The sequence below is a fragment of the Ceratotherium simum genome, chromosome 11 (genome assembly GCF_057802395.1).
Source record: "Ceratotherium simum simum isolate JZ-2026a chromosome 11, ASM5780239v1, whole genome shotgun sequence".
NCBI classification, from domain to species: domain Eukaryota; kingdom Metazoa; phylum Chordata; class Mammalia; order Perissodactyla; family Rhinocerotidae; genus Ceratotherium; species Ceratotherium simum.
The window spans coordinates 54,563,408-54,575,915 of NC_141910.1; the positions used below are offsets into that span (position 1 = coordinate 54,563,408).

Here is a 12,508-nt window from a genome sequence, read left to right on the forward strand (position 1 = left end):
TTTAAGTAATGGAAGGAAGTTGAGAGGATAGAGACAGAAGGATAAATAAGAAAGGAAAGTATTTTAGGGTGCTTCATATTTAATTATCAAAAACCAACTGACCAGAAAGTAAGGGTTTATTTCTGGACTCTCAATTCTATTCCACTGACCTGTATGTCTGTCTTTATACTAGTACCACACTGTCTTGATTACTGTAGCTTTGCCCTAAGTTTTGAAATCAGGTAGTGTCTCTTCCAACTTCGTGCTTCTTTTTCAAGATTATTTTGGCTATTCTGGGTCCTCTGCATTTCCATATGAATCTTAGGAGCCACCTGTCAACTTCTGCAAACAAGCCAGCTAGCACTCTGATAGGAATTGCATTGAATCTATAGATCAATTTGGATAGTATTGCCATCTTTCCATTTACTTAGATCTTTTATCTCTTTCAACAGTGTTTTCAGTATACAAGTCTTGCACTTCTTTTGTTAAATTTATTCCTAAATACTGATTCTTTTTGATGTTATTGTAAATGGAATTATTTTCTCAATTTCATTTTTGGATTTTCACTGCTAGTGCATAGAAAGACATTTAATTTCTGTATATTGCTGTTGTATCCCACTTGCAGACTTTTAAAAAGCAAAGTAGCTATTCTATTTTCAAGTACCTGTACATTAAATTACATTACAAACGACAACGAAAGCAATTCTAACAAAAAATAATTTCATCCAAGTAAACAAAAGAAGCTGACATTACACAGTACTATATAACAAAGTTCAAGAACTGCTGAATCTATAGGTAAAAGTCAGGATGAATAAAGTCTTAATTGTTATACACTAATTTTAGAGATTCCTCTAATTCATAAGGTCATTAAGATTCTCAGAAGTAATATAGTTAGAGAAGACAGCTGGGAAATCTGATGAATTCCACAATACCAGTTAATAAGACAATAATATAAAAGCAAGAGACGCAATATGACAAAAAACAGAAAATTAACATGTTTCTCTATGCACAAAAGATGTGATGCCTCTTCTCACCCTGCCAGAGTAGGTTAAATGTTCTTATTTGAAAATTTAAAATTTCCTTTCACACCTGTATTTGTAATATCCATGTAGCATTTTAAGTATTTACTTGGCATCTGCCTTTTCCCACCTACCCAATTTGGTGAAAATGAAAAAAATACAACCAATTTTATTTGTATCTCACAAGATTTCAGAAAAATCAAAACTTCTGAAAAAGTAAAACACGGTCACACTTAATTATTTTGAATTCAACATTAGTGTAGTAGAAATTAATAGTTTTGCTTTGTTTCACAGAAGTCATAAGATTTATTTCATTGGAGTCATATACTTCCAGAGGTAGTTTTAAATCCGGCATGCATAGTTAATTCTCTGAGTCTCTATGAATTTCCTCCATTTCCTATATTCCTGAGCTCTCTTTATACGCTCCTTTGACACTTTTCTAAAAAAGGAAGGAGAAACTTTTTCATGTCAAAGAACTGAGCAAGTAGATTCTGTGATGCAAGACCATTCTGCAGCTTTTCCTGTCACTTCCACTATCCAAAACTTTGGGGGCACCTTCCAGAAAGTGGTGTTCTCCAGAACATGGCAGTATCTTTTCATATTCTTATTTGGCACCACAGCATCAAGAGTAACCCTGCCTCAAATAACTATCTTGATGCCTACAAAGCTACTCCATATTTTGATGATCTGATATGTTACAAACTACACACCAATAAGTATATACAAGTATAGTGTTGACAGTGAATTCACTTTAGGATTATGAAAGGCAGTATGGAGCACAGTGATTAAGAGGATACAGACAAACATGGTCTCTGGCTCTGCCACATACTAGCTGTGTTACACTGCGCGAAATTTTAACTTTACTCTAGACTTCTGTTCCCCCCATCTACAGTAGGAATTATAATTTCCACCTCCAATATGTTGTGGGGATTAAATGAGACCAAGTGTAGAAAGCTGAGGACGGTACACAAAAAGCCCTCAATTAAGCTATTAAAATAGTTCTGAATACTACTCTACTCAATTTCAGCCTTCTCCCAGTCCAATACTTTGCCACTACAGAGTCAAACTGTCTATCCTCTTTTTGGCCTGTCCTTATCTTATTCTCCTGATAGCTAGCCTCCTTGATCCAGCCCAAACTGTATCCCAGGCAGCAGCATGACTCTCAGATCAGCAACTTTTCTTCTCAATTTTCCCAGAACTTGCTCATTTATCTCCTAACTCTTTGTTTTCTACGCCCCTTCTCCTTTTATGGAAATTTACAACTTTTCACATATTAAAAGTTTTCCTAAATTGTTATGAGTTTATATACTATCTCTAAAGGCCACCAAATCTTCAGAATCTAGGCCTTGATTAACTATTTCAAATTTATTAATGCATAATGCTTACTCTCCACATAATATCATGACAATCTGTCATTTGGTCATGATAATTTTACATCAGAAAAATACTCTGCAGGGGGCCAGCCCAGTGGTGCAGCGGTTAAGTGCACGCTTCGCTGCTGGGGCCCAGCGTTTGCAGGTTCAGGTCCCAGGCGTGCATCAACACACCGCTTGTCAAGCCATGCTGTGGCGGTGTCCCATATAAAGTAGAGGAAGATGGGCACGGATGTTAGCCCAGGGCCAATCTTCCTCACCAAAAAGAAGAGGATTGGCATCGGATGTTAGCTCAGGGCCAGTCTTTCTTACAAAAAAAAAGAAAAGAAAAATACTCTGCAATGGCATTTGTTTACGCTGTATTAGGTAAAACACAGCCACTTTAAAATCCTGCTAATTTACTTGACTTCCCCAAACATTTACTGCCTCCTCCCCTCTAGCTTTCAGCTCAGGTTTTGTCTCATGTTTTCCTTCTCTTTTGTCTTAAAAAAGAAAAAAAAACAAAAACACCTTTCAAGCAACCTCTTTCGAGTTTATTTACCAGAGAGACAAAACATCTGCTTAAACAAGTTAACTCTGTGCTGATCCACTCATGACACGCCTGCCAAAGCCAAAGCCCAAGCCCAAAACCATTTCATTCCAACAGAGAAGTGGGAGGAGGTAGGTAGGAAGGATCTTCAAATGGTACCAGGCAATAAACGACTTAACGGAGGAGAGATGAGGACTGTTTTCCCTACTGGAAAATGAAGGACAGTTCTACTTTTGGCACTGAAGAATTTAGGGGACAATGGCTTGCTAAGAATGTCTGATGTGGGAAAAGGGGAGGTACTAATAAAATTTGAGCATGATGTTCTCCAATTCCCTACCCACATTCTACCTTCAATTATCTCATCTTGGCATCTTTTTTCTTCTACTTTCCAGGAAGCCTGTACTTGCATACTGCTGCAGCATCTAGCTGCTCCAACATTCAGAAACAGGCCTGTCTCTTGGAGAGCTCCGAATTAATCTCAGTCTCTACTCCCAACAAATATGGGAGAAGAACCTCTGCTTTTCCCCCTCGACTTCTTATCCCCTCCCAGAGGTCCCTGGCGTTTGTTACTGTTTTTGTTTTCTTTAACAAACATTTATATAGTGCTTACTACGTGCCAGTCATGTTCCAAGCATTTTACAAACATTAACTCATTTAATTCTCATAGTAGTAAGGTTTTGTGGATGAGAAAAACGAAAACACAAGGAGGACAAGTAATTTACCCCAGGGCACACAGCTCCTAAGTGGCAGGACTGGCATTTTAACTTCATCAGTTTGACTCTAAAGTCCATGGTCTTAACTATTAGAATGCCCATACAAGAAATCAGAGCAAAAAGTTCTCCCTCCTTTACAAGATCAATCTTAGGCTATATCCACACATGTCAGATGAGAAAGAAAAAAATGAAAAAGATTTAAAAGAAGGGACAGGGAGTCCTCAGGATCCAGTAAAACACCACGAATGCTACCACAACCTTTCACTTTATTGTTCCCTTCTAAAGCCCCAAAGTAATATGCAAGTTATTCTGCTTATCATTTAAATCACTTTTCTTCCAAATCTCTTAAAGAAATGTTGCTTTATTCTCTCCCAAAGGCCTTACTGCTGGTACATTGCTATTTCTCCATACGTAGAACTCCACAAACCATCTCTCAAGCCGCACTGAAACAGGAACTACAAAGACAATCTATATAAACCACTTAGTACAGTTCCTGGCATGTAGTTAGCCTAAGTGTTAGACTATTATTTTTATTATAGATAGGAAACAAAGGCCAAGAGATGAGGTCATTTGACTATTTTTTTTTAAATTTATTGTTAACAAACCTAGTTTTCTGTCTCCAATACAAGATTCCTTACTTACACTACCAAAAGATTACTACAGGGGCCAGCCTGGGGTTCACGGGTTCTGATCCCAGGCGCGGACCTGCGCACCACTCATCAAGCCATCAGGCGTCCCACATACAAAATAGAGGAATCCTGGCATAGATGTTAGCTCAGGGACAATCTTCCTCAAGCAAAAAGAGGAAGATTGGCAGCAGATGTTAGCACAGGGCCAATCTTCCCCACCAAAAAAACCCAAAAAACCAATTACTACAGACTAGAAATAAAGTATTCCAGTTTATAGCTTCTGGAATTAGTTTAAAAATCCAATAATTGATTCAGTCACTCAACTCTCAATCTCTCCATTCCAAAATTTCACCAAATGCTCTTTCTCCTTCTATTCTTTGTGCTACAGAATGATAAGGGAAGGCACAAATCTAAGTTCAGGCCCATTTCTAACTCATGTTGGTTTATACCAATCTCCTATTAACTGGTTATCCTGGTTATCTTTCATTGCAGACCTAGAACAAATAAGGAATTGTTTTTCCGAGAGGTCCTAGACTGCTAAAAACAAAGCATTCTACTTATAAACCTTTGAAATTAACTCTATTCCTAAATCAAACAACTGCAATAACAATATAGAAAGCATTAACTCCAGATAGCCTGAAAGGAGTATCCTCATTTGTCGTTTACTTCCTGCAACACTCAACACGCCCATGCCACATTAGGTTACATGCTTCTGCTCAGTGATACCATAGCACCCCTACAGAAGTCTTCCTTATCTAGAAGACTTCAAGTCACATGGTCACAAGAAGCAGCAAAAGTTTTAACAACATGAAAATACTAATAAATAGACAACTTACTAGCATCTAACCTTCACCTATCACATGGACACTGCTGGTACGTCTCTTACCAGATGTTCCAATAACACAGTATAAACTTAACTACAAAGTGAGACTGCAAATCCTATAAAAGATGCAGTGAAAAATCATAGGGGAGAACTGCTAAGCCACTGACAATCGAGGAACAGATAGTTAACAGATGAATAGAAAGAGACAAGGATGACAGCACAAGTGGGCTTAAAATTACAATTATATGAACAAAGGATTAAGACAGTCCCTTGAAGAAAAGATAAGACTTCTAAGTATATTTTTAATGACTCTTTACGTTCATAGTGAAAAGTCAAAAGATGAAAGGATCTTATACAATTTTGTCAGAAAAAGTATGCTAACCCTTCCAACACTAGATTCTTTCTCTCAGTGCTAAAGAGTAACCAAGAATTAAAATTATAATCTAAATTTTGTGAAATACAAGATAAAACAAACTTGCTTTAGTAAGTTTATTTCATTTCTCAACAAGTTCTCAATATTTCTGTTTGTTTTCCATTATTTACTAGGAAAATTTGTTTGTTTTGAATGGATTCCCTTTAAGTGACTTTTCTCACTAACATTATTTCAAATATTACCCTATCATTTCACTTTCATTTTGTGTCGGTCTCTCCTACTAGATTATAAACTTAGTAGGGACCAGAAAAGCAATGAAAGAGGTACACCGCTGGTTCTCAAATTTTTGTTCTGAGGACCCCTTTACACTCCTAAAATTACTGAGGATTCCAACAAGTTTTTGTTTATGTGGGTTATGTCCATTTATATTTACCATATTAGAAATTAAAACTAAGAAAAATTTTTAAATATTTATTAATATATTTTAAAACAAGAATCAATCCATAAATAACATTTTTATGAAAAGTAACTATATTTTCCAAACCAAAAATAAACTTAGAAGAGTGCTGTGATTTTATAGTTTTGTAATTTTAATAGACAGCAATTAGACTCTCATACACCTGCTTCTGCATTCCATCTGTTGCAGTATGCTATTTTGGTTGACATATACGAAGAATATAAAGTATACGAATAAAGTCTAGTTACATACAGATATGTAGTTGGAAAACAAAGGAGTATTTTAAAAGTCTATTCAGAGAACTCTAAATATTCTTCTTTGACACTACAAAATTCAACGAGTGTTGAATTTTAAGGATTGGTTGCAATGTGAAATCTGAAACCACATCAATTAACTTTTCATATTCTATTACATTAAATCCACCAGTTACTTTATACTTTGAGTTAATCTTTCTATCCACACATGATTTTATAACATAATGTATTGGTCATTTGGAAAATACTGGTTCACTAAGCTACACAGTTTTTCCAAATGTTGACACATCTCATTACACAATATGAAAAACATCCTATTTGTTAACAGCACCATGGACCTCATCAGGAGAATCTCTTAAGTATTGGAAGGCTGTCAAGCGCATGAAGGCAGACACAAGTTTTCCAAAATTCTAGTTTTCATTTAAAAGTATGAATCATACCACTGGCAACAAATACTATCACTTCATTCATCTGAGAAAGTGTCTGCCAAACATTCAAGCTTGAATAGTGTGTCAGTTGTTCTTTCCAGGATAAATGGTGTTCCGTGAAAAAGGTGGCCAATTCAAACAATTTCACAACCTTGAGACAAGCACCATCATCTCAGAATGAGGCAGAAGTATTTTACTTCTCATTCTGTCCCACAGAAAAAATATGTGTGCTCAAGGGTCAAAATTGAATAAAATTAGGGGCCAACCGGTGGCATAGTGGTTAAGTTTGTGTGCTCCACTTCGGTGGCCTGGGGTTTGTGGGTTCAGATCCCAGGTGCAGACCTACGCACCACTTATCAAGCCATGCTGTGGTAGGTGTCCCACATATAAAATAGCGGAAGATGGGCCCAGATGTTAGCTCAGGGCTAATCTTCCTCAGCAAAAAAAAAAAAAAAAAATTTAATAAAATTAAAATTTTTTTCTGCTTCATCAAGGACATTCTTATGTGAAATTAATTTTTTTCCTGTGAGTCCATGGTGATGAAGAATACAATGACTAACTTGTCCAGCTTAGTGCCATTGTCTTAATTCATGCTAAAGCCAGTAATCTTACACACCATTGCTTCTGCCCCATCAGTTTAAGTGTCAACATGGTGAAAAATGGCAAATATCTTAGAATTAGTATGAAAACAGTTTTGACCTTCACTGGTCAAGAAAGATCCCCAGGTGGGGTCTGTGGAGATCCAAATTTTGAGAACCACAGAGGTACACTAACATTTGTTGAGAATTTACATGCCATACAATGTGATGGATGCTTCCATTATGTATTTCATTTGCTCCTTGCAATAATCTTGAAAGACGTTTTTTTAAACAGATGAGGAAATCAGGTGGAGCCAAAAAACAAACCCAAATGTTTCTAATTCCAAAGCTTCCCATCACCATGTTTAAGACCTGGCTCTGATATATTTGACATACTATCAAGGACAGGTCATTAAACTTTGCTTCCTCACCTGTGAAATGATAATAGTTTTCTACCTTGCCCTCTTCACAACACTGTGAAGAAAGTAGAAGTACTCTAAAATTTTTCCTAAACTATATTAAGTATTATGAAACAAACAAAAAGCAATTCCAAGAAGAAAAAAAATCCTTGAGGTTCAAAAAGATGTACAGTCACTTTATTAAGTGACTGTGAAAACTTACCTGTTTTAAACAAGTAAAAAAAACAGATAAAACCAGATTTAATACTGTTTTTGCTCAAATCACAACTTCTTGATTTAATCTCGTCTTTCTCACCATTTCCTCCTGAGTTCTCCAGCCTATCAGTCTAGAGCAAGCTCTAATTTGAGAACTTCCCAGAAGAGCCAAAAGCAAGTCCTCTACTCTTTGTAAAAAAGCCAGGAAGCCTACCCCAGAAAAAACAGAAACTTGAGGCCAAGATGGCCAACTCCTGCGATAAAGCCAAAGATGCATAACTTCCAGTCCAAGGAGCCTAATCCCTAAAACCGAAGAGCTCTAGTATAACACTTGTAGCTATGCCTCCATTACACTGTCAATGTGACAGACAATGCAGAGTAAGGATATGTCTAAGACTGACACACAGAGAAGTACAGTGCCCCCAAAACAAGACTGTTACCATCAAAATTATTTGAGCAGGGCCGGCCCCGTGGCTTAGCGGTTAAGTGCGCACGCTCCGCTGCTGGCGGCCCGGGTTCGGATCCCGGGCGCGCACCGACGCACTGCTTCTCGGGCCATGCTGAGGCCGCGTCCCACATACAGCAACTAGAAGGATGTGCAGCTATGACATACAACTATCTACTGGGGCTTTGGTGGAAAAATAAATAAATAAATTAAATTAAAAAAAACAAACTATATGAGCAGATAAAGTTTTTTAAATGCTTTGCTATTTAAAGCATTAATATCTTCAAGATATGCCTCAAAAAGTTGAGATTACGGAAAAACATAAATCTGTAAATCCTAAGGAACACTGCAATCTGCCATTATTCCTGGGACAGTTATGATTATCTTTTTTAAATACAGAGGCAAAGATGCAGTTTTACTGATGCAACTAAGTAGGAGCCTGCTACTGGTGACAAGACCACTAGCTTCAACTACGGTTCTGCTGCAGAAATTAGACCACCTCTATTAAAGCCAACTTTGGAGGCATAAAAATTCCAAAGCATCTCAACGCCATGTAGAGGGAAAGGGGGCTATATTAGACACTAAGAATGTATCATCAGTTGAAATTTTTTTTAAAATATGAGATTATACAGAGGCATAAGGCAAATCAGAAATTCTTAAATTCAAACTGCCACTGAAATGCAAGGAGGTGCCTCAGTAGTCCTGTCCCCTAGCTATAGTGTACCGTATTCTCTCCCCTCAATGAAGAATCTGCATGAACTGATACACTAACTGCTCTGCAAAAAAACTTTCATTAGAAAACAATAAATAAAACAGCTCTTTCTTTCCTCTGATGTCTACAGAAGAGGTGTTAGATGTCATGAAGTTTGCTCAGCTGGCTTTAATTAAGCCTTGCCCACACAGTCTGAGAAAATGACTCAGCAAGACTCAGCCCATATGTTACCTAGAGTTAAGGGATTAACACAATTAAGTTAAACATATATTTCTCTAATATGCCCAATTTACAGATAAAGAAAGAGGCTCAGAGGTTAAATGACTTGCTCAAGCTCACAAAGCAAATTAACTAGAACCCCAGGTTCTACTTAGTTAATCCAGGACTAGATTAGAGCCTTGTCTCTTGGTTCAATATTCTAATATATTTGGCACTAAAAGATCATTTTCAAAAAAAAGTAAAGGCTCATTGTCACAATCACCGATAGGCACTTTCACATACAGTCCCTTACGATCCTTAAAGATTAAATCACTCAATAAACAAATAAGAGTTTAAATGCATCTTTGATAAGTCTTTAACCAGAAAATTCCAACTCCAATCCATTCTGCACATTGTCTGGGCCAGCCACCTTTTTAAAATTTGAATTTAACCATGTCACATCCCTGCTCAAACCTTCAATGGAATTCAAACGCTCAGCATGGACTACCAGGCTGAGCATGATCTGGCCAACATCTACTGCTTCTGCTCTTCTGACCTGACTCACACCTGCAACACACACCTTCTTTTCAGTTCTTTGGACTCGATAAGCTTCTTTACTCACCAAGGACCTTTTCGTGACTATTTCCTCTGTCTGGAATGTTCTTCCTCCTCTCCTCACTCTTTTCTCCTAACTTTAATATTATCTCAGATATCAGCATAAATGTCAATTCCTCAGGACACAGCATTCCCTGAGCCACCTCACCATGCCCTGAAATAGATTAAGAATAAGAACTTCTGTTGATTCTGATTTTCACAATGTATTTTCTACTCTAGGCAATTATCTAACTAGAGAATTATTCTGGTTTGATGTTTTTGTTTGCTTGATGAATATGTATCACCCCCATCAAACTGCCCCAAGTACGATGAAGATTAAGTACGTCTGACCATGAAGACCAAGAGTCTTCACATTTATGTTTTCCAATGTCCTGTCCAAATTTACTATCTGTTTCAGATTTTATAGTTTTAACACAGCTGCATTAAACTAAGTGGAGAGGGTTTGGTAGATCTTGAATTGGTACTACTAACTTCTACCAAGGTCTTACACCTTGTTATGGGAGACAAATGTGCAGTGTAAATAGTTATCTTTTTTTGGTGAGGAAGATTGGCCCTGAGCTATCATCTGTGCCACTCTTCCTCTATTTTGTATGTGAGACGCCACCACTGCATGGCTTGATGAGTAGTGTGTAGGTTTGCCCCGGAGATCCGAATCTGCAAACCCCAGGGCCACCGAAGTGGAGCACATGAACTTAACCACTACGCCACCGGCTGGCTCCACAGTTATCACTTTTTAACACATGGTTAAATCTAAAAAGATGACCAGTGATAACCTCTGGCTCTTTCCCAACCCTTTACAAATGCAAAATAACTGACATTTCCCCTTCCAGCACAGCAAGCTGATATCAAATACAGCAAAAGGCAGCCAACTCCTGGTCTTAACAGGTGCTAGGAAGAGAATGTCTGAGGCTGCTGCCATCAGGCCACCAGTCAGTGGGATAAATGGGAAACATGGCAAACTATATGTATATGTGAAATGTGCAGGAGCAGTCCTTTCACAGAGTATACAAAGAGTATAAATGCTTTTGCTACAATGATTTTATCATTTATTATACAGTGTGTATCTACAACTAATTTATATATTTTGCCATAAGCCCTTTAGACAGCAATTCACTCAGAGATAGTTTATATTTAAAGTGATAACACTGACATGAAGAAACAAATCTGAAGAAGCATCAGCATTTACTCCAAAAAGTAGTAGTTATTGTAAGACCGTGTCTGAAGATGACAAGAACACATGTAGTTGCAAAAGATGCCTTTACAAAACATTCTGTGAAACATAACTTTTAATTTAGACCAAATGAATATTCTAAATTAATTTTTCATTTTTTCAATTACAAGTTTTCTTGTCCACTCAAAAAAATGAATCAATAACTATTCATCTGTTGGCTTCATTAGCAAAAGAACTTCACAAAGAGATAACTGATCCAAGTGTATCAGTATCCTGTTTCAAACAGAAAAACTATCAATTCCATTAATGGCGTGGTTTCTTTCATCCAAATAATGGAATCAAAATAAAGCTTCTGGAAGTTCATTCTATTGAAGGTGAAACATCTGACATTACTGTGAATGCTACTTTGAATTGAGTTCAAAAATATATATAATACTGAAGATAAATTATTTCTTTTAGCGATAATAAGAATACAAACTCTAGTGGAGTACAGTGTCATGGTAAAAACAACATTCCTGCTAAGCAAGAAAAAAACCTACAGAACAAAAAATATACTTGGGGGGCTGGCCCAGTGGTGTAGTGGTTAAGTTCATGCACTCTGCTTTGGCAGCCCAGGGTTCGCGGGTTTGGATCCCGGGTGTGGACCTACACACCGCTCGTCAAGCCATGCTGTGGTGGGTCCCATATACAAAACAGACGAAGATGTTAGCTCAGAGCCAATCTTCCTGAGCAAAAAGAGGAAGACCAGCAACAGATGTTAGCTCAGGGCCAATCTTCCTCACCAAAACATACATACATACATACATACATACATATATATATATGTATATTTGGAATGACTGTGGAATACACATTATTCATAACTACACACAAAAAGGCTACAATAGTCGACCAACTGAAAGATAAGTTATAAATGTTAAAATTTAGAAATACACACAGGGACAGAACTATAAAATTTATGATCAAGGGGGCTGGCCCGGTGGCGTGGTGGTTAAGTTCGCACACTTCACGTTGGCGGCCCAGGGTTCGCAGGTTCAGATCCCAGGCACAGACATATGCACCACTCATCAAGCCATGCTGTGGCAGCATCCCATATGCAAAAATAGAGGAAGATGGGCACAGATGTTAGCTCAGGGCTAATCTTCCTCAGTAAAAAAAAAAAAAAAAAAAACGTGATCAAGCTGATGATGATGATTTATACATATTTATATCATATATGAATGGGCAGCATGTGATTGCTCTCTGTTACATGTCATCAATCATATTTGGAAACATTTAAGCCTTTAAAGAATTACTTCATAAATCTACCTAAGTGTCCTACAATGGTACTGAACTTTTTTTATAAATGAGTCTTCTAAATTTTGGTTGCATTTTTTTAAATTAGTTGGAAGTATTTAATCAAACTACTCAATGAACTGAAATGCCAAAAACATCTTCAGGTTTTGAAGCCTACAGCAAATTGCAGTAATTGAAAATAAAAGCTTGCAAACAGGAAAGTGCCAAATCAAGTGTGAACAATTTCCAATATATCAACCCTAAAATACAACTTAGAAGACTGCAGAAAATTGTATTAAAAAAACACAATCATACTGGAAAAA

At 37.1% G+C, this 12,508-nt stretch overlaps 1 protein-coding gene across 2 annotated transcripts in view; it reads right to left on the bottom strand.

Annotated features, from left to right (window-relative positions):
* The window catches only part of RAB10 (RAB10, member RAS oncogene family), an 81,751-nt gene that overhangs the window by 42,415 nt on the left and 26,828 nt on the right, over positions 1-12,508 (bottom strand). The window contains exon 2 of one of the 2 annotated variants that reach the window (XM_087437039.1): positions 9,747-9,893. The exons of the other annotated variant lie outside the window; for it this stretch is intronic. Within the exon in view, the coding sequence (XP_087293165.1) occupies positions 9,747-9,893 (147 nt within the window). The remainder of the gene's footprint in view (positions 1-9,746; positions 9,894-12,508) is intronic. 2 annotated transcript variants of the gene reach the window in all.